The sequence below is a fragment of the Clarias gariepinus genome, chromosome 1 (assembly GCF_024256425.1).
Source record: "Clarias gariepinus isolate MV-2021 ecotype Netherlands chromosome 1, CGAR_prim_01v2, whole genome shotgun sequence".
NCBI lineage: Eukaryota > Metazoa > Chordata > Actinopteri > Siluriformes > Clariidae > Clarias > Clarias gariepinus.
Genome location: NC_071100.1, coordinates 20,391,536 through 20,415,000, shown reverse-complemented (window position 1 = coordinate 20,415,000; position 23,465 = coordinate 20,391,536). Strand labels below are relative to the sequence as shown.

The window sequence follows — 23,465 nt, the reverse complement described above, 5'->3', positions numbered from 1 at the left end:
GAGACACTTAAAAATAATAACAGAGTGAGAGAGAAGTTTAACGAGACAGACGGAATGCAGGAGTTGAGAAAAACAGGAGGCAGAAACGTCCTGCAGGCAGCAACAAGCACGGAGAGCGAGCCGTTAACACACACAGGACACAAGAACGTCCCCTGAACCTCATCTAATGTGGAGTCACATGGTCCATCAACGGGGGTCGCAAACACAAACTAAGAAATAAACCCTACTTTTGCGTTTTTCGATGGTTTATTTAAAAAGTAATGGATAGAAATATAAAGTCCAGAGAATTCCTGAACGTGTGTAGATGGCTGATACAAATATTACTTGTGAACGAAGGAATAAAAGCGATTGACATTTACAGGAGACTTTAATCACAGTGCGGTGATGCGACTCTTAGACGCAATAAAACATTTGAATGGTGTGAATGTTTTAAAGGAATTAAAGGAGTTCCTGGGAGGCCAGCGTTTCATCTGATCATGGCTCCGGCCAGCATACTGAGAAAGATTATAAATAAATAAGAGCTTTTTTCTCTCTGCACGATCAAAAGTCCCGGTTTGACTTGAACGCCCCTCACGTATTAACCTGTTGAACAGATTATAAAAGGTTCACACCTTCATTATCTCCTCAGTCATCACCTTCTGACCCTCAGATTAGACATTTTATTTCCCCTCTCCACTCTGATCAACATGTAAGACTCAGTGAGGGACACGTCTAGTCCTTCACGCTGCTAATGCTGGACGCCTCAGAAACACTTATGATGAACATCTAGCATGAAGAAAGCTGCAGAGGAAACGCTATTTCAGAGATTTTGACCTTGCCATGACCTTGTGACCCTGTTTGGATCAGTTCCAAACCCTAACCACGGTCACTTCAACTACTGATCTCATAGACATCTCACAAACACACAACACTCAGTACTGAGACACTGATGCTATTGACGATCTAAAAAACATCATGAAAAACTTTTTTTTTTTTTTTTTCTTTTTTATTCTAAGCGTAACAGTTTTAACAAACTTCCCCAGAATGTTTCATCTAAGAATCCTGGATGCTTCCCACTTTAATGTTTATCATTTAAACAACATCTGTACATTTCTAATGTTACAATTTGCATTGTGATTTGTTGACTCTGTAAAACCACATCCAGTCATATTTAAATGATGTGTTGTTCCTCACGCATAAAACATTACGTATCGCTCATGTTCAAAACAAGGCGTAAATATTAGCAAAAATCGCAATTAAAAAAATATTGCAGTGGAAGAACATAAGGGTTAATGTTGCAAAACCGCAGTCAGTACATATATAGTATATTTTTACATTTTTACCTTTAAAATACAATAAACATACAATCATTATATTGTATAAATGTTTTTAATTTATTGAGCTTAAACTATATATATATATATATATATATATATATATATATATATATATATATATACACGCATTTTCAACAAAGTTTCTAAAAAGCCGTAGCCGAAACGGTCATGTGACTGGAGCTTATTATAATATTTGAGGAAGAAACATGGCTGAAAAGAATGAAATGCAAGCAGACGGGAAGAGACTCTGTGAAGAACAGATGTAAAGTGGTATTATTTGTTTATGTCAGCTCATACAGGACAGAAGAATAAACAACGGCGATCAGAGGTGACTTATACAAACTTCACATTAAAGCTGTTCACAATTAAACACACACAAATCTGGACCTGTGCAATTATTTAATCATAAAAGGCTGCAATTTGTTACGCTAAGTATAGGTGTGGTCGAAAATTCATTTTAATTATTATAATTAATCTATTATCATATCAGAGTTTAAATCACAACCACATTGTGCGTCAAAATAATCACAGTGTGATGTTTTTAACAAATCGTTTAGCCCTCAATCTTATATATTCATGCAAATGATTAAAAAAATAATTTTATATACATATGTCTGTTTTCTTGTCTCATGTGTCTTATGCAATTACACGGGAAAACATTACAGGGTCAAACACTACATGTGCTAAAAACATCACATAACAGTGTGTAAGACACAGTATATTAATTCCAGTGCATGTAGTTCTTATTCATGCACATTAAGTCAAAACAACACACACACACACACACACACAAACCCTTAAGTGCTCCTTTAATCGCTCTGGTTTCTGCTCTTTCTGCTTTCGGTTTTGCAATGTGAAGACATGAAGAAAAAACAAGGGTGAGCATTTCTCCACACCAGGACAAGCTGCAGCAAGATTTTCACGTACAGGAAACGCCTGAGGTTTGCTGAGTGCGGTGACGTCACACAACACACACACACTGATCATCAAAGTCATCTGTCGATACGGAGGACGGCAGTGTGGGGAATTAGGACCGCCGCGTCATGTTTAAGTCATTACCCGAGTGCAGCTCTTGCTTTCCTCTGTGACACACACACACACACACACATACACACACACGGGGGAAGGGGGATCGAGGCCCTGAACACAATGTGACGGTGTTCAGGAAGTGATCGGGTCTCTGCTGGACGCGAATCTGATCGGCTTCAGGTCAAATCACTGAACTTAAATGAGTTAAAGTCAAGATTGGCACACGCACACACACACACACACACACACACACACACACTATGAAGAAATGTCAGAGAGACGGATGAGAAACACAAAAGAAGATGAAGCACATCCACTCGGTTATTGTATTTTTATAAAAGAACAATTTCTTTCAGAAAGAATTTTCAGCACTGAGGTTCATCACAAAACTCAGACACATTTTCTCTTCTGTACGAGAGGAGAAAGTGTCGAGTCATACAAACCTTATCTGAGATACTGTCTGATCAACAACGTCTCTCTCAACTCTCTCATTTTGAAAGTGATTCCTACATCACAAATAGAAACTTTAGATCATTATGGGGTGAAAAAAATAACACAAATCCTGATATTGCCGTGTCATGGGTCTGTCCAGATGTTCTGCTTCACGCTTTAGGCTCATCTTGCATCTATTTTTACACAGAGAAAGTGGGAACTTGGAATTTATGTACTTTTTGAGTGGGAAAAAAACAACAAAAAAATCTTTGATCTTCGCCTTTTTGTCAACAACAATCAAGCCAAAATTCCAAGAATTCCAAGTTTTTTTTTCCCTAGTCGGAAGCTGTAATTGGCAAGATAACAGTGTTCTTATTAGAATTTTTCTGATAAAAAACATTAAAATAAATGAAACTTGCGTTTTGTTAAGAACAAGCAAGGCAAAATTCCAAAAATTCCAAACCAGGAGAGATTTTTCCCCTAGTTGGAGGTTGGAGATCACTAGATAATGGATAATAGTTTTTTTTTTTTTTTTTTTTTTTAAGGCGGCACAGTGGCTCGGTGGTGAGCACGATTTTTTAAAAAATGTCTTGATCTTTGTCTTTTGTTAACAACAAGCAAGCCAAAATTCCAAGAATTCCGAACTAAGAGAACTTGTCTTTTCTATTTGGAGGTCATAAATGTCAAGATAACAGTGTTTAAACTGAAGTGAATCCATCTGATTTAAAAATAAAAAAGAAGGAAAGAAAAAGGCTGCATATAAATCTTTCCCGGTTTCGATGAACACTGAACACTCGTCTGAGGTAAACACTCGTCCATCATTCTCATGGCAAAGTCTTCAACTCGAGGTCGACATTCGAGTCAAATCATCACAACCGCAGAACGGAACACGCGCTCGCTGCTCGGATACTCGAGCGCTACATCCATCTCTACACTCCTGCACGTAACTGCGCTTATTATTACTGAAGTTTCCATACAGCTGGTTATGCAAATGCTGAAGGCGTGAACAAAGGAAAAAAAACTCTGGAAACGTTATACATATTTAAAAAAAAAAAAAACAAGAACAGAAAAAAGACTCGAAGGGGGAAAAAAACAGATACTGGGTGACGCAGCGCGTGTTCCAGAATGATGATGATGATGTCACCTTCATCTAGAATGTGGAACATGATTCACCTCATTCTTTTGATTTAAATAAATAGATGCTCAGGAACTTGTGCACTGGCTCCATGCCAGACAGCAGCCGCGCTCATAACCCTGAGTGCGAACACACACACACACCTCCTACGATAGTGGAACAAAAGCTCGGCAGAAACATGTCAGGAGAGCCTTTGGAGAGCGGCTCGGCTCAAAGACTCAGAGCCACCATCCTGACCCTCGCTCTGAGATTCTGTGTCTCGTGTGTGCGTGTGCTTGTGCGCGTGTGTGTGTGTACCGTATGAATAAAGATCTTTGTGCTGCTGGTGGTGAATAATTTCATTTTCATAATCCAACTATTTTTAGAAAAACTGTAGCATGTTTGTACTTCAGGTTACTTCCCATGGACACCACAGAATTTGTTTAAACTCGAGCTGTGAACCGAAGCAAGACTGTTTATTCAATTTTTACCAGTGTATGACTGTGCACGTGACAAATAAATATAAAATTGGTAATAAACATTGAAGTGTTGTGTAACTCATGTTGTTGATCGTATGATGCTGCTTTCACACTAGACAGAGAGTCATGTCATCACATCACTGTATACGTCCATGTACATCTCTAGCAGCAACAACAAAATAATGCTAGTGGCAAAAAAACTAATAAAAATGGTAGCGGTAAGCACAAAAACAACAATGGAGAACTTCAGCACAGCTTTGCAAGCAGTTCTCTATTGCATATTGCATACTGCATCCAGATGGCGGTCACAAACATTTAATTGGTCGTGATAATCCCGCCCCTCCAGCCTCTGACATGTGGTTCTTTGTTCTAGCCCAGCAAAACGTTGGTGCCGCCAGGGAACTGTTTGTTCTGCCTGGGCCGGTGGCGGTTGCATGTCTTTAAACAGAGAACTGGGCGCCGGCTCCAAACTAGTTCCAGAACCACCATGGTGAAAAAACGGCCTAAGAGATTTTAGATGAGACAAATGGTGCTGATGATGACACAATTTAAACAGCGGTCCACTAACTGACTTTCATATTTAATTCAAGTCTTGTCTGTGTACACTGTAGCTTTTATCGTCACTTCAACCATATACAGTTCAGTGCACAGTGAAACGAAACCACGTTCCTCCAGGACCAGGGTGCTACATACAACAAAAATTAAATAGCTATGATAATAACTAGATAATAACTTTGAGATGTAATTAGCTGACTAGCTGGGACAAGACAGATTGACATATTAAGTTAACAGTAAACTATTTATGTTTTTATACAAAAGAGACAACAAAGTACAAATGTGCAAACAAGAGCGACAAAGTGACAATGCAACAAACATGACATTAGTGTGCATGTAGTAGAGACATGTGATGTGCATGTAAACTCCTTTTATTTGGATTAGGGCACGGTATGTCATATGAGACTTTGGGGGGTTAAGTGTCTCAATCTTTACTTTTCTGTCAATCTTCCGCTATAAACTCCAATCCAGTAGGTAGTGCTATTACAGACTTGAGTCGAACTCAAAAGAAGACACGATACTCTGAAAAACACAAGGATTTGCAGAAAATGCACGTGGTTTTGTATTTTCTGCAGAATCTGTGCAACTGTTTACCAGGTGAAAGTTTATGTGAATTATTTAAAAAGTGTGAATTAATTCAAAATCAAAAACATTTGAATTAAATGAATCGACCAACATAGGATTGATTAAATTGCATAATCAATTTAATTGCACAGCTTTAGTTTAATCATCACCACAACTCTTTATTTAAACAATTTAAACTGTGGCTTATCAGTCGATCGACCGCTTTAAGTAATAAACATGTAATAAAACAGAGTGTAAGCACAATAAAAAGCAAAGCAAATAAAGCTAAGCAAATTTCTATCTTTTCAAAAAAGGCATAACGTTTAGATATATTTGTTTACATACAATCTGCCGGCGTTTTTTATGTATTATACTTGCTGAGAAAATATTTTCTCAGCAAGTATAACTGTTCGGGACGTTCAAGTCAAACCTGGGACTTGTAAAGAAATTTCTCATGAAGAGAGCCGTAAAAGACTATTAGCCGCTTAAACATTTTTAAAGAAGGCGGTACGTCTGTGAATGGCGATCCTACTCAAGGTGGCTCAGGGCTCACTGCAGTCGTTCCTGTAAACATTCAGCGAGAGGAACGCCTGACGCTTGTAATCGACGGGTAACTGGTCACCAACTTGCAGAAGAGCCACATCTGTCTGTGAGAACTGTACACACAATCATTCACCAACACAACTCAGCTGGGAGTTACTGACACGTCCTGACCTCACTCCAAGAAATTTCCAAATGTTTGGGGCATTAAAGGAGTTCCTGGGAGGCCAACGTTTCTGACATGAAGCAGGCGGTCTGGTATACCAAGAACACTTTTCATCTTGCTGGTGTCCAAGCATTAGTAAAACACTGGGATAAGTACATGAGTGTATCAGGGGATTATATAGAGAAATAAAGGGTGTTTTTAACTCTTATAAGTGAGTTCTGTTATTCTGCAGAATCAAAAGTCCCAGTTTGACTTGAACACCCCTCGTATTTAATAAAGATGTCCCTAATGTGTGTTTTTTACGTTCCTACAGACAGATCCTTAGTTTTTGGGACAAACCAAGACTGTGTTGGTTAACGTGTGTGTGTGTGTGTGTGTGTGTGTGTGTGATGTATTTCCTGCATCATTAGTAACAGCCTGGTCCAGTTCTGTGATGCTTTAAGTGTTTATTTCTCAAGAAAGAAAATGAATTCGAAAATAATCTCAGATAGTAAAAAACAAAACAGATTTTTTCTTTCAATTCTCACACTGCCACACCCATGTTAGATTAAAATCTGAATACTACTAGGGAGAGCGTTAAACAGATAGAGCTGCAGAGAATGACATGCAGTCACACCCCTGCTCTAAATAAACCTCGACATGAGCTGACACACACAGAGTGAAATAACCGCAAAGTTCAGCCGTCAGCCCCCGACACTTCTCAATGAACAGGAAGGATAAATTCTGCTCTGTTACTCGACCCTGAGCAGGTGGAATTCAGGCAGGAAATTAAAAAATGAAAATGAAGAAGGTTTAAAACAGAAGAGCACAAAGTGTGACTCAGAGTCTGATTGAGACCGGAATGAAACTGGGCCAGAATTCCCCATGAAAAGTGAAAGAACTTGTGGAATTCCCCGTGCTTTTTTTTTTAAGGGCACAAGGGAAGCTGTGGAATGTCAAACATCTCGCAGGTAGAGCGTGTGAGAGACGCGTGCGGGCCAAGGAGACGATTCTGCGCCGAGAACGTTATGGTAAGCCGGGCTCTAGAGGACCATGAGGTCTGTGGTGTACACTAACTTGACTCCTTGACGTGTTCTGAATGTCCTCTGATTTGTTTATCACTAGATCTGGGGTACCAGGTTTGAAACCTGACCTTCTCATGACTGCTCTGTGGAGCTTCATATGTTTTTCCATTTCCAGCATCTGCCCTGCTGCACCAATTGTTACAGCCACGGGGCTTCTGAAGCTCACGCCGCTCCTACTGCGTGACTAAATAACGATACGTCTCGCTCGCCGTGCCGCTGCTCTCGTCCTCTTCTTGCGAACCTTGCCACAGCTTGCTCTGATTTCGAGAGACACTCGACGTCCGAGTGTCTGTGTTGCAAAACCTACATAAGGGAACCCGCCTTTGTTTCTCCTCGTCTTTCTGTCCGTTCCATCAGCCTCATTCATTCATCTAACATCCAGCTCTCTATCTCTCTCTCTCTCTCTCTCTCTCTCAGTCTGTCTCTCTTCACCGCAATCAAACACTGGGGAAACAGAGCATGACTCAAGACACGCAAACACACGCACAAATACACCTCTGGGCGCAAAAACTAACAATGCGGCAATCTTAACCATCAGAACTGATGCTGACGCTTGAAATCAGCAGCCAGGGCGTGTGTAACTCAATGTGGGTCTCTCCTCGTCAGTGTTCACTGATAACACAACACACACACACACACACACACACACACACACACACACACAAACACAAACACAAACACAAACACACACACACACACACACACAACAGCAAGAACAATGGGCTCGATTCTCATCCACTGACTTATTGATCGGAGGCAGACGACATTAAAAAGCAGCAGGTTCTCCTCTGAGACGAGACGGATTGTACGGTTGTGTTCACAACAAACGCACTAATTATGTTTCTATAGCTGATAATCAGACGACTATATCAGCATGTACAACCATTTCACCATGATTTTACCTTGTGACGCTCTCGAGGACACTCTCACACGTCCTCACAGCTGGGGAAACAGTTTGAGTTTGCCTAGTAATCATTGCTGTAATTCCTAATTAGATATTTTTCCCAGCATCATATTTGAGTAAATAAAAGAAATAATATTATGAAGAAAATTAAATAAAAAAAACAAAGAAAAACAATATGACTGCAAATTCATTCCTCAAGGAAATGGGAAGAATTTTTTTCTTCCCAAAGAAAAATGTAACATATAAAACATATCTAAAAATAACTGAAAGTACAATTATTAAAGACAAATTAAAAAGTAATTATTTCTATTAAACAGTATTAGACGCACACACTTCAGTGCACAGGCTTCATTATTTCCTTCTCTCTCAGCTCCAACATGGTTTTTATTTTTAAGCAAATCTTAAACATTTTATTTTGTATTTGTGCTGTTTATTTCCTTCCATTACTCTCCTGTGTGATAATTTATTGTTTCATTTTTTTTTACACTACTTATACACTATTTTCTTCTTTCAGTACATCACTTTGGTAAGCGCAGAATGTTTTAAAATGTGCTTTATACACAAACCTTCGGGTTTCTCTTATAAGAACTCATACATTTTTAACATTGCTATATACTTGGAAATGTATTGAGTTTAATGATCAAGTTTAAACACTTCACTAAATAATGTGACACAAAAGTATATTCGAAGATCCCACAGCTTTATTTAATTATTAAATGGCGTTTTTTAAAATATTTCTACCACAATACTGCATCAGGACCGTGCTGTGTATCTTTGAATAAATCTAAAAATCAAACTGATAATCAGAACAGAAGTGAGCTGACTGCGGTCTGGATATTTATTCATCAGACACAGGCTGTGTTACAGACGTCACCCTGAGAAACTAATTACGTTCAAATGTAGTACAGATGGGCCTCGATTAAGCAGTATTACACGAGAAGGAGTGCTGTTGTACTGAATATCAGAACGGCAGTGATGCGACCATAGGCACGACCCTGAGTGTGATAATGCTTTTATACAACAGTTCCACAAACACCATTTATCATCAACAGTTATGATGTGTTGATTTATTTGAGCAGTCATTTTGCTCTGCCAACACGAATCCTTCTGTGACTGGGGGAACTGACTAACAGTGACTGGCAGAGCTGGGAACCAACAGCTAGTACAATTAACAGAGGTGAATTAGTTTTACATTTTTTAACGCTAAAGGCTGAGGAGGATAAACCATGAAGGTGGAGGACAGTCCTGTAAATCTAATACAATTCTCTTTATATCATCTTCTAGGGTTCCGGGGTTGAATCCCAAACAGCGTTAAATGGAAAGCTAGTGCGTTATGTAAAAAGCTACGTAGGATGTATAACCACTTCTTCCACACAGTGCCCTTGATCAGGTGTTAGAGAGGGATTTGGGATTCAGCCTTGTGTTAGAAGCTAGTTAACTTTGCAGTACGCAAAAGCCATGAACAAAACACCACTAACTATTAAGAGGCAATTCTGAACCACTTAGAAGTGATAAGTAAGGCGACAGCGTAGGGCTGGACAATATGGCAAAAATTTATATCACGATATATTTCTTAATTTTGGTCGATACGATATAAGTCCAATATCGATATAGACAATATTAAAAACCTCAGGAAAAAACTGCGGAGGACACACACAATGGATGTCTGCAAACTGAATTTGCAAAGTCTAGAATACCTCCAGGCTCCTCCTATTAAAATTATATATGTTTTTTTTATATATATATAATAATAAATTTCCATTTAAACTAGAACAGGCTGATTATTCATATAAATTGAAACAACAAACAAACTGCTTCAGCCAGGATAAAGAAACAAAAATAATAAAATATATAAAGAGTGAGCAACTTAAATGATTAAAATAATTATTAATTTGCTCAAAGAAATTCGCTGCATTGAGAAAGGATCAATATCTCTCCCTCCGTAAATTAAAAGTGAAGGTGTCTAATTAATATTGACGGAGAGCAAAACATCCGCATGCGCAGTAACATAAACACACTGTTAGCTTCTCCGCTATATTTGTAATGTTGCTCGCGGCAGCGTAACAGCCCGTTAATTCATGTACTGATGAGAAGGATAAACTGGTCGATGCCCGTTCTTTTACTCGCTGCATTGTCAGGTTATAGTAAAAACTTTCGGGTCGATCCCGCACTTAAATCCAACTAAAAACTACTGAAAAGAAAACAAAACTCAGGCTCTATATCCCAGCTTTACATTCACACACACTGGACCTCATTACCCACAATGCATCTCCCGCACCTGACTACACCTCCCTAAACAGCTGTCGTAAATCAACCTCTCTCTCCCGCAACAACACACTCTTTGTCGGGGGCGCCCACGCAATGGACGCACTCATCCATATGATTAGGAAAGAGATGCAATATTATGGTTTTCCTAATTTTTTATATATTTGCGTACTGACTTGGCTGGCCCACTGGGTAAACTCACAGTACTCCAGATGGCCAGTCCACCACTGTGTATATATATATATATTCAAATGTATATCGAAATATCGAAAATGTGTTTAAAAATCACCGTTATTGAAAAAAATTCTATTGCGATATATATTGATATCGAATTATTGTCCAGCCCTACGACACCGTGTTGTTTAAGACGACATAACGTTATCAGATGTGTTTTCTTGCAAAAAGTGCTTCTATGGCTGGTTTTGAATGTGGGTTTTGGCCGGTAGCGCCTCTCTCCACAGTACTGCAGACCCTACAGACCTACTGTTTCACCCGACAGTTAGTGTAATTAATGCTTATTAGTAACCTCGGATTGCAAGTAACGCGGTTTGCGAGTTAAGATGCAGGTAAATATGTTTTATTTTTACTTTATATTTTGTGTTAATTATTTCATGTATTCATTTTTTGGGGGCTGTGGAATGAATAATTTGAGTTTCCATTATTTCTTATAAAAAAAAATTATTTGGTTTATGAGTGTTTTGAAATACGAGCCCACTTCCTGAACGAATTATGCCCATAATCCAAGGTTATCATCATTACTTGTGGAATGTCTCGTTCAATCAGAATTGCTTAATTAGAACTAAGTTTTGTATAATTTTCGATAATGTTACGTCGTGAAAAACACAAGTTAAAAACACCACGAGTTGAAAATCCATGTAATACTCTACACGTAACCACATTTTATGTAAACCTAGTCTAGCTCAGAGCTGCATCATCATATGACAAGCACAGAAACTGATCACAATCCAAAAGCATGAGTTCTTCTTTTCACAATCTCTAGCCACAATCGTCTGTAAGCCAAGGGCTGGTTTCTATTTTTCAAAGGTCGACTGTAAATATACTTCCCAGTCACGGTGACCGTTCTGTCTGTCGTGCTTCACAGAATAATGTGCGATGTGGACTTCTCGAAAGGATGAGATTTCATTATTCAAAAATAGCACTTCCTGTGTTCCTCAGCTGCCTCGCACACACTGCGTACGGAAAGCGTTTAAAGGATCCCTGACCTGCTAAATGTCACATGATCGAGCCAAAGTGTCCAGTCACAGATACACAACACTACTGAGGTGAGCGTGAACTGAAGCAGTGTAACGGTGCTGGAACAGAAACCCATGAGTAGATGTCATGCTTTTTCGGTCACACTCTGAAACCGGGGGCACGTCGCTTAAAAGTTAATGCGCTCTCTAGGGGAGGACCTTTTATGACTGATAAGAATAAACTTTGAAAATAAATACAAGACTCCATGAAAGATCACTGACAGTACAAAGTGTCAAATGTCACTGTGTGGGGAATACAAAAAAAATCTGATAACTGATAATGACCTTGAGAGAAAGTCTGGATAATAGTTTATATTTTGTATTTAATAAACAATAATACAAGCTCTTAATTAAGTAATAATATAATTGATGCAGATAAACAGACCTATTTACGATGTGTTAAAGTCGACAGCTGCTGGAGCCGACCTCTGATGTACAGTAATGGATATTTATCACCCGTGTTTCCAAGCATTTACAACAATCCATATTAGACGAGAGCATTTTAAACGGCCGAGTTGTGAATAGAGATCGTTGTTAGGGGAAAACCGCCTCCCAAAATAAAGCTATGCTGAAAATGTAAATTATTTGTCAGTTCACATCATGCTGCGTTTGTCTCTACAATCTCAGGTTTTCACCATGAGACAACTGAAGAAAAAACTGCTCTGACCGCAGAACAATAGCACAGATCATGATTAGAAATACAGTACTAACTGATAGTAGTACAGGGTCTGTTAATATGACAGTGCGTGTACAGCTATGGCAGAGCAGTGTGTGTGTGTGTGTGTGTGTGTGTGTGTGTGTGTGTGTGTGTTTGGAGATCCTTAAGTAAACTGGTGTGCATTGTGTTATGATAATAAGTTCTCCGATCCAATGCAGTGATACTAAACAATTCATGGTGTGGTAGATACACTTCAAAGTTCAAGGCCACATGGTTTGGATACTAAAACTCTGCCGTAGTGCATTATGGGATTTCAGGAGTGTGTGCAAGAAAACGTGAAAACTGTAATATATATTTAATGACAGAATAAAACATTAAGCAGTTTATGAATCACTTCTGGTCAACAATCGTGCTTTTTTTAATTGAGTAAATAATGAAATGTCCAACTTTTTTCATTTCATTTAAAGTGATGTTTAATGTCGTGGAACGCCTGCGAGACGAGTTATACTTTCTTTACCTGCAATTTTTTTCCCCTCTCTCTCACATTAGAAGAAAGATATATATATCTCGTCAGTTATGAAACTGGAGACTCCTTCCAAACAAAACTCTTTATATCAATGATGGTTTAACAAGATGATTACAGATCACAGAGAATTCAGCATTGCTTTAGGTTAAAAATTTCACCACGGTGTTGTGTTGCATCCGCTACACTGAGTTACCTCCTGTTCGTGTGTCCACACAAACAGTGTAGCGTATCTCTTATTAAGCAGCATTAAGCCCCGTTTAAGAAGCTCAGTTGAGTTCAGGGTCTGAAAACAAAACAGCCGATCAATTATTCAGGGCCATCACTGAAACCGTACGGGGATTAAAACAAGAGACGATTAAAGCGGTCTGGCGCATCTCTCCGAGTCCCCACAGCCCAATAAAGCAACAACAGTAAATTACGCAGCATTATCTCCAGCAGAAATGATTATTACAAATCTTACACAAGTTTGTCTTAATATCCTCGAACACCACAGACGTAATTATTAAGACTAATAATTAAAACTATGGCTAGGCTTAAAACTAAACCTTGTCCTAATCTTAAACTCAGGAACCATCCTCAGGGACACAATATTTTTAAGTAAAATTTAAAATGTTAATCATCTTCAATTTATGTAAAAGTATTTTTTGATTTGACACATACTGTATGACTGTGTTTATCCCTCACAAGCTTTAGTAACTACTGATTAACTCATGCCAACTCAACTGAGCTCCTTCTTTTTGGTCTTAAAGGTCAAATACCGCCACCGCCAGCATGCCACTGTTGAGTGCGTGGGCAAGGCATTTAACCCCCTATCGCCATATTAAATACCCCTCCACTGGAGACGCAGGCCATCCTCAGTGCCAGTCCCAAGCCTAGAGAATTGAGTGGGCTGCAGCAGGAAGGTCATCTGTTTCTGTTGAAGGTCAAATCTGCGACTTGCAGATTGAATGATCAATATAGTGACCCCGACAAAGGAAATAACATCCCATAATTAAATTCAAGGGCATGAAAAAATGCAAGGGCATCGCAGTGGTACTAGACAGTGGACTACTGGCCAGAAGGTCCCAGGTTCAACCCCTAACACCATCACTGTTGGGCCCCTGAGCAAAGGCCCCTAACCCTCGTCTCCTCAGATTTATAATCAGATTAATAGGCATCTGACAAAAGCTATAAGAGTAAAGAAATATTTGTGGACAGTTTTTAAACATTGCATCATTCATTGATTGATTTTTGTATTATTATTCATGAACATTCCATTTAAAAATCATCATTTTAAGAATTTTTGAAAATTATTGAAAAATGTATTGATTTAATAGATTTTTTATCAACAATAGTATTTTATATACAGGGCCACCAAATGTAATGATACGTGATCTAGTTCATTAGGAATCATTCTGTGTTCCTGTATATAATATTTAGAGAATATATATATATATATATATATATATATATATATATATATATATATACACACATTTAGCATTAAAATATTTTAACTTTTTTTTTCCTAAAGTGTGTATACATGATATACAGAATAAGGTATATTTAACAAAGTCACATTTATAGTGTGTATATATATATATATATATATATATATATATATATATATATATATATACACACACACACACACACACACACTATACCAAACACTTCTGCTTTAATATTTAGATTTTATATTAAACATTCAATTAACACAAAGACACACATTATATACTGTAAATGTGACTATATTAAATTATTATTATTATTATTAATTATTATGTGTGTGTGTGTGTGCTATTTCTAAAGCATTGTGATTCTCTCGGGTCTCCAGAAGGTAAACGTAGGTCTCATTTAAAGATACAAGGGCTCTCTCTCCCTCTCTCTCTCTCACACACACACACACACACACACGAGCGCGCGCGCTAACCCGCTCACCAGAGGAAGATAAACAACCGACTTGTAGCCGCTTTAATAGATAACACCGAGTATCTCTAGACAAACTAATACAGAGTGTAACACTGTCTGTGTGTGTGTGTGTGTGTGTGTAGCTGAGGTCTGAGAACGCTACCTGTCCTCAGTGTGTGTGCGCGCGCAGTGTTTACATTTGCATGGACGCTTAGCGGTGTGTGTTTTGTTTAGAGGAACGTTAGCCGGTTCTGCCCCTGTGCTTTACCCTTCCCGGGTATTCCACAGGAGTACAGAGAGAGAGAGAGAGAGGGAGAGAGAGAGAACAACACTACACCACCACCGCCGTGTGTTTATGACGGAGATACAGAGCTTCCTGCCATCATCCCGGAGCCTTTTACACCCTACATCAGCGCTGCATCCGGCGGACACACACACACACACACACCCCGCAGTGTGAGCGGTCTTACCTGGGCACGCAGCTCGGAGAGGATCGGTCCACCTCCCAGGTGGCGTACAGGTTCATGTGCACGGGCCGGCTGGAGGAGCTGATCGCCACCGGCTTGGAGGGCTGCGGCGACGGGCACGGCGCTCCTCCGCTCCTCGGCAGCCCTCCTCCTCCTCCTCCTCCGCGCTCCGACATGCTGCTACTGCTGCTGCTCTACACACACCACACTGTACACACCCGAGCCGCGGTTCCGATCCAAATCCAGGTCCGGACACGGCGCGCGCCCGCAGCACGCGGGGTCCAACGGTTTAAACGGTTATAACGTGCGCGTGAGCGTCTCCCTGTATGTGTGTGTGTGTGTTCGCCTGGCTGGAAGTGTGTTTGCGTGAGACAGAGTCAGTGCGGAGAGCTAGCTAGCTTGTGTGTGTGTGTGTGTGTGCAGGAAGCGGAAATTTCTTAAAGAGAGAGAGAGAGAGAGAGAGAGAGACACGCCCCCTGTTAAAGACGCACGCGATCTTTTCGTGCACGAGCCAGCGCACGCGCGTGCAGGTCAAAAAGTCAGAACCGAGTGTAAGAGAGAGAGAGAGAGAGAGCGCAGTAGTTTATTTGAGAAGTGCAAATATGGAGGAGTGTAAAGACAATATACTGACGAAATAGCGAATGAAACAATAACCGTGTTTATTGTTATTGTTTATGAATCAAGCTCATCAGAGAGAGCTGCGTCACTTCCCCATGTTTACTTCAGTCATCCAGTTTATCTGCCTCCTTCCTACTCGTTCTTTCATTGTGAAACAGAGAATCAGAGTTATTATCAACCTTTTTTTCTTCATTTTTTCTGATTTTAAGAATGACACAAATCTAAAAATTTTTATATTCATTAAATATATTATTAGCCTGCTGCTTCAGTGTTTTTAGCTCCTTTTGTCAGATGTTACTATGGTATACTGAAGGATAATTACAAGCATTTCATAAGTGTCAAAGGCTTTTATTCACAATTAAATTAAGTTTACTCAAATAGTCAATATTTGCAGTGTTGACCATTATTTTTCAAGACCTCTGCATGCTGGCAATCAAGTTCTGGGCCACATCGGACTGATGGCAGCCTATTCTTGCATAATCAATGCTTGGAGCTTGTCAGAATTTGTGGGGTTTTGTTTATGCTCATCTTCTCTTCTCTAGATAACCCATTTTTCCTGTGTGCCCCAAACAAACAGAAAGGGGATTGATTACAGAAAATAACCTTACCCCAGTCCTCAGCAGTCCAATCCCTGTACCTTTAGCAGAATATCAGTCTGACCTGATGGGTTTTTTTTCCCAGGAGAGAACTGGCTTCTTTGCTGCTCTTTTTGAAATGTATGAAGGTGAGCGCTACCATCAGTCTTGTGTCATATCAACAGCATGAGACCATTTATCTGTGGGGTTGCTGCTCACTAACAAAATATTGAAATTTTGGGTCCATGTCCAGGAAACCCCCCAGATCTTAATCCTATTGAGAGCATGTGGACAATCGGGTAGACAAATAAAACATTCTGACAAAGTCCAAGCAAGAATCTGTTTCCATCAGTCAGAATGTGGCCCAAAAGATGATTGACAGCATGACAGGGCAAACTGCAGAGGTCTTGAAAAAGAGGGATCAAATATTGACTCTTTGCATAAAATTTACAGTATACCATAGTAACGTCTGACAAAAAGTTTTAAAAACTAATTTCCATTCTATTTTCCCTTTCGGTTTGGTCAGAAGGAAGTAGCGTTGGAGGTGGCAGAGCTGAAGATGCTGTGATTTGCTTTGGAAGTGACAAGAATGGACAGGATTAGGAATGAGTATTTTAGAAGGACGGTGCAGGTAGGATGGTTTGGAGACAAAGTTAGAAAGGCCAGATTAAGCTGGTTTGGACATGTGCAGAGGAGGGATGAGGGTATATCAGGGTTAGAATGTTAGAGATGGAGCTGCCTGGCGGGGTAAAAAGAGAAAGGTTTATGGATATGGTGAGGAGGACATGAAGGAGGTTGGAGTGATTAAGAAGATAAAAGTTAGATGGAGACAAATGGTCTGCTGTTGTGACCCCTATTTCTTCTTCTTTCCTGTTGTTTAATGGTGGTTGGAATCTAGTAGGTTACATTACCTTCAACTGTAGGGCTTATTCTCCCTCATTTTCCTGGCCTCTTAAAGCTAATTTTCCTGACCAGTCTTTCTTAAAAACGTCAAATGCATCCTTCCCTGATCTTGTCTTGACTTGTTCTGTCTTGAACTATTTGTCTGCTTTAGTGGTGACCCGTAATGGGAGCAGCCAAAAGAAGAAGAAGAAGGTGTTGGTTCATTCTCTAAAACAGCAGCTCTGATCCTGGTCCAGGGTGTGGTGGACCACTTCATTGCCTGTCACGGGAACGCCACTCGTCAAAGGACATGCACTTTATCACTAAAACAATTATTCACACCTACAGGCAATTAAACATATAATCTACTTACTGGCATGTTTTTGGCAGACAGGAGAAAACGGTTGCACCATTGTGACAATCAATCTTGTATTCTCATACATTATCACTTCTGTAGTAACAGGTTTTTAAAGATGTTTAAGCCATACAATATTAAAGGTCTATTTTTTTTATTATTATTATTATTATTATTATTATTATTATTATTGTTGTTGTTGTTGTTGTTGTATTTTGTATTATAATTATTGTTATTATATTTTTTTAACAGAGAGGTTAACAGAGAGTTATTAACATTTTTGGAAAGAGTCTCCACTGCCAGTAAGAGATAAACCTCCTTAAACTTTTCAGCCAACAGAAGCAAAAGTGAGTTTTTATAGCTGCTGTATTGTAAATAATAAATAAACATCAAATTTAACTATATACTGATAAAATATGCAATGTGTCTTTCTTTCATGAATAATGAAAGTTTACATGGATGTGGTATAAGAGAAAGGAAACACTTTGGTGTTAACGTCATACTTAGTAGAACTAGCGTGTTTTGTTCTTTTTTTATGGATATGAACCTCACATAAACGGTTGAAATGGGAGGGTTGCATCAGGCAGGGCATCTGGCATATAACCTTTGCCAAGTTTTTTGTACAGATTGGATGGTTCGCTGTGGCAACTCCTCGAAGAGTGCAGCGGAAAGACCAACAAGAACATCACACAAGAGGGAGTGCTGTTATGACAAATATCAGCATGTATGCAATACAATATTACAGTTGTGTTGATATCCAGCAAGTGTGATAATGCTTTTATACAACAGTTCCACAAACAGCATTTATTATTAACAGATTATGATTTGTTTCTTTATTTAAGCAGTTATTTTGCTACGTCAACACATACCCTTCCACAACTAACTAACAGTGACTGGCGGAGTTGGCTACCGAGAGTTAGTAACTGACAGTTGTTTAAATTCTTACCAGTATTATGTAGCCAAAAGGTAAGGAAAATAAACCATGAAGGTGATGGACAGTCCTGTAAATCGCACAAGTTTCTCTTTATATTTCCACTAATTCCACTTTACAGTATCAGCTACAGGACATGGTACACACAAATTCTAGATTCTGTTATTAAATCCCCAATAGCATTAAATGAAAAACTACTACTAATTAAATAAACAAATTGTTGTTTAAAATGCCATAACATTATCAGATGTGTTTTCCTTCTGAAAGTGTTCTAGTTTTGAGTGTGGTTTTTAGCATGTAGTTGATCTCCCCAGTATGCCGGACCATACCGACCTACTTTCACCCATGCTGTGATTGTAGGACAACTATACTATACTATCAACTATTGTAGGACATCTGGGATGCGGAGTCATACAAGAGTCGGAACTAACTCATGTATAATATAATATAGTATTGTACCACATACACATATCATTTTTGTTGATGAAAGAATGAACTAAATAATTGGTTTTTCTTTTAGCTTATTTTTTTTTGAGAGAACACAGTTTAAAATTAAACATTCCTAATAATAAAATCACCTTTTCTGTAGATTTCCGGCTTTTTTCGGACATGATGAAATGTTGTAAATTGAGATGTTGGTGATTGTCCTGCCATTCTCACTCAGGTTTAACTTGTTATAAATGATGCAGTCTCCCTTTATTACCTCCTGCTTCTCAGTTTTAAAGGAACACTCAAGTGGTTTGTAAATCTAATCTGCATGTAGCATATCAGTATTGTCACTGTGATTACTACAGACAAGAATTTCCACATTTCTCGCTGTTAACACAAAACTGTTTTATGCTGATAGTTTAAGGGCTTATTATTTCTTCAGTCGTTCGAGTTTGTGCTTCAGGCTTCATTTGTTTAGAGCTGCCTTTTACTAGCAACTCTGTAGTATAAAGTCTGAGTACACTGTTACAAGTTATCAATCAAAAAATAGGTAAAAAATGATCAGATGCTTTTCACAAATATTAATTGCAGGTGAATCAATTGACAGATCTCGGATGATTCTCACATGCATGAGACTTGTGAGTGGAAGCCATGTCCTATCCCTCTGTATCCCACTTGTAATCTCTTTTCACTTTCTTGGAGAACGCTTTAAGTGCAGCGATTATAACAGTTCGCATTGTAGTAGAAACTGGAGAGCATGTTTAATATACAGTACAGGGTATTACACGAACCTCCAGGGGCAAAGAAAATGAACCTGCCACTCATGTGTCGTATTTTGTATTAGAATGAACTTTAATACTTCACTGCATGTAGACTGTAATCCACTAAAAACTACCAAGTTTATACCGCCCTTAGACCTCCATTATAGGTCTATGGGCAGTATGTTTCATGTGCATTACATTCTTGACACACTGAAGTGTTGAAATAATTGTCCTTTATTTAAACACAATACAGATTAAGTTTTAAAAACCACAGACGTATTTCTTTAAACTGTGTTGCATTAAGCAGTACCTGGTCCAATCCCACCTAAAAATCTCCAATCTCATAAAAAAGTATAATAATATAATAATAATATACCATAGTATAACTGTGGTACTTCAGACAGTCTCATGGTAGGCACCATAGAGTATCAGAGTAGGTACTGTGGTGTGTACCACAAAACTTTGGGGAATACCATGGTACTTATTGGGTACCACAGTGGCTACCAACGTTCTTCAGGTGTATGATATGGTACTGTCCATACTATACCATTCCAGTAGTATGTATTACCATATCTAATATGGTACAGAATGCAGGGGGGCTATCCTAGGAGACTTTGGACACAAGGCGGGTACACCCTCAATCACCATCTGCCAATCAATCACAGGGCATACACAAGGAAACATGCAAAGTCCCATGGCGGGAATCAAACCCTCATGTCTGGAGGTGCAAGGCCACGGTGCTAACCATTACCCCACCATGCTGCCTAGTAGATGAACATGTATAGCACATTTTCGACAGTATCCTGGTATGTGTTGCCCGGTACAATAGTACCATACTGTGTACTATATCAGCAAATAAGTACCATGATGCCACATACCAGGGTAACATTTCCTATGAAAGAGTTCCTCCTACGTTTTGGATCTGCTTCCCTACTCCACAGCCATGTGCTATACATCTCCTGCTGAGCTTAGCAGCTGCACCTGAACGCTCCAGAGATTTTAATGAATAGTCTACATCACTTTTTCTGTTAAGTTACAACTTATATGACTTCTAGTGAGTTACAACCTGCCCTCCTCTGCACTTTCTCATATCTCATATACTCTGTCCAAGATAATGCAAGATCATTGACTTTCACAGTCCGAGTGCCCTTGATAATGTTGGCAGTAATTAAATTAATAAAAACAAATATATATAAAAACAAATATATATATATATATATATATATATATATATATATATATATATATATATATATATATATATATATATATATGTATATATATATATTAATTATAATAGTAATAATAATAATAATAATAATAAAGGACACGCATCAGAGACGTGGGCTGGAAATGTATAAAATGGAGCTGGAGCTATAAAAAAGTCCTGCTGGAGGCGGACTTCTCATTCCACCGCCCCGTCAGATCATCAGATTAGAGTTAAATTAAGATAAACAAATTAGACAGCATCCGATTGGTACAGTATGACAGGTCTTTTCCATATACACTAATACTGTATATCTCTCTCACGTACAAGTCACACATCATAATAACGTTGTTAAAACCCACAGCAGCCTTATTAACTCCTCAGTTATGACAAAGAGTAAACAGTGGTTTGTTTACAACATGCAAATTCATCTTGTGGTCAGACTTCACATGCTTTAGCTGTGAAAACACTCTCCCGGCTCTAGTGCACCTGACTCAGGTCGGGAAAGACCTTATCAGTTAAGTCGTGTATGAAATCAGGGAAAGCACAAGATTGTGTAATGAAACCACAGCAGCCTGTTGTTCTATCAGAATGGAAAAATATACTGTACACACAGACTGGAAAGTTGTAGTACAGATTTTAGTGTTTCAAAATGACCTCATATTTCCAAACGGAAAAACATATTTTTAGATGTGCCTTTGTTGGTTGGTTTATATTTATAAATATTAATTCGCTTTATTTCAACTTTTTTTCAATTTTTTTCTTTTATTCAAGTTTTGTCATGTTTTCAGATTTTATGCATTAATCAAATAAAAAAAAAAAAAAAAATGTCACAAGTAGGGATTTGTGTCTCACACAGATACACCCCACACTCTTACCCAAATCATGAATTCATTCACTATGTATATTGCTTATCCTATACAGGGTTACAGGGGGGATCATAAGCATAAGTTGGGATACACCCTGGCTGGGATGCCAATACATTCCATGGCACAAGTGTACAAACACACACATTCCATAATTAACACACCATGCCATTGGAATGGAATGCCAGTTATCCCAATCTGCCTGTTTTTGGTCTCCTGTGGGAGGAAACTGGAGAACCCAGAGGACGAGGAGAACATGCAAACTCCATGCACACAGACCTGAGGCAGGAATCGAAACCTCAATGCTGGAGGTGTGAGGCCACAATGCTACCCACTATGCCACCATGGTATTATTTGTGGTTACTTTCTTTTATTTATTTGTATAGCTGAACAGTATGGTGGAGAGTTTCCATCTCACACCTCCAGGCTTTCAGGTTCGATCCTGACCTTGAGTTACTGTCTGTATAGAGTTTCTGAGCATGTACTGCTTGTGTGGTTTCCCCCCAGGTTCTTTGGTTTCTTCCCACCATCTCGAAAACAAGCCACTAATTTGACTAGCAAACATAAATTGCTTCCACGTATGTGAATGTCTGCTCTCATGCAGGACTATCTTCACATCCAGGCGCTATTCCCAGGACCGGACCCGAATCCAACATCGCTCCAATCAGGAAAAAGCGCTGAAAAGTGAGTGGGTGTTTTGTGGTTGAATTAAAAAAAAAAAATAAAGAAATTGGATTAAGGATCAGAGTAGGACAGCAAACACGAATGCACTGCGGCGGAACTTGTGCAGGTGTCTGAGGGAGATGGTGCGGCGAAGGGCCAGTCACACGATTACAGAATTCTTCATGGATATGAAAAAGGATCCTCAGGCATCGGGTAAGGTCGCTTCTGAGTATTTATGAGCCCATCCAAGAGACAGCTATTTTCCATGCCTGGTGTTCATCAGAAAGGAGCGAAAGCGTGCGGAGTGTTTGCTCTGGTAGCCATCAGTCCGTAGAGTTTACACAAGGATCGAGGTGTTTATTCAGTCAATCCAACTCACACACACAGAGCTTACAACTGCAATAAATGGGAAAACAATCCAGCGTTATCTAAAAGGCCGGTTCTTTCCTCAAGAGCCAAGCGCATTTGTGAGTGTTATTTTACATTATTTGTTCTTCTCCTTAAATGGCACGGACTGGACAGAGTATTAATTCCTGGTTTATGAACCTGAATGGCTGCCAGGAGGCACTTTACACACTGCACAGAGCAAATAAAGGGGGGAAGAAAAAGTCTGCTCTGACAGCTGGGCTCAAAACGCTGGCTGCAGCCACTTGACACGATCAAAGACCCACCAGCTAGAGCTGCAGTCCTGCCCCGCTATACAGTAGAGAGCAGCCTAATGGACGGCGGCCAGCTCAGCGCATTCAGGCTCAGGGGGACTCGCTGATAATGTGTGCAAATACACGGCCAGAGGTTAAAAGTGTGTGTGGCTTGGAAGTGAATGTCTACTTAAGTAAGTAAGGCTGTGTGTGTGTGTGTGTGCGAGACCCAGTCATATCTGGTGAAAGCAGTTAAGTAGGTCAAGCTGAACCCCAGACGTCAGGTGACTTGAATATACAGCAAGTCCTCACACCCCC

General features: G+C 39.2%; 1 protein-coding gene across 3 annotated transcripts in view; it reads right to left on the bottom strand.

The window, feature by feature from the left end:
* The window catches only part of LOC128531070 (phosphofurin acidic cluster sorting protein 1-like), a 54,350-nt gene extending 38,722 nt beyond the window's left edge, over positions 1-15,628 (bottom strand). For all 3 annotated transcript variants that reach the window (XM_053505002.1, XM_053505079.1, XM_053505010.1), the window contains exon 1: positions 15,226-15,628. In XM_053505002.1, the coding sequence (XP_053360977.1) occupies positions 15,226-15,398 (173 nt within the window). In that variant the 5' untranslated portion in view covers positions 15,399-15,628. The remainder of the gene's footprint in view (positions 1-15,225) is intronic.
* Between the last annotated feature and the right edge of the window lie 7,837 nt (positions 15,629-23,465).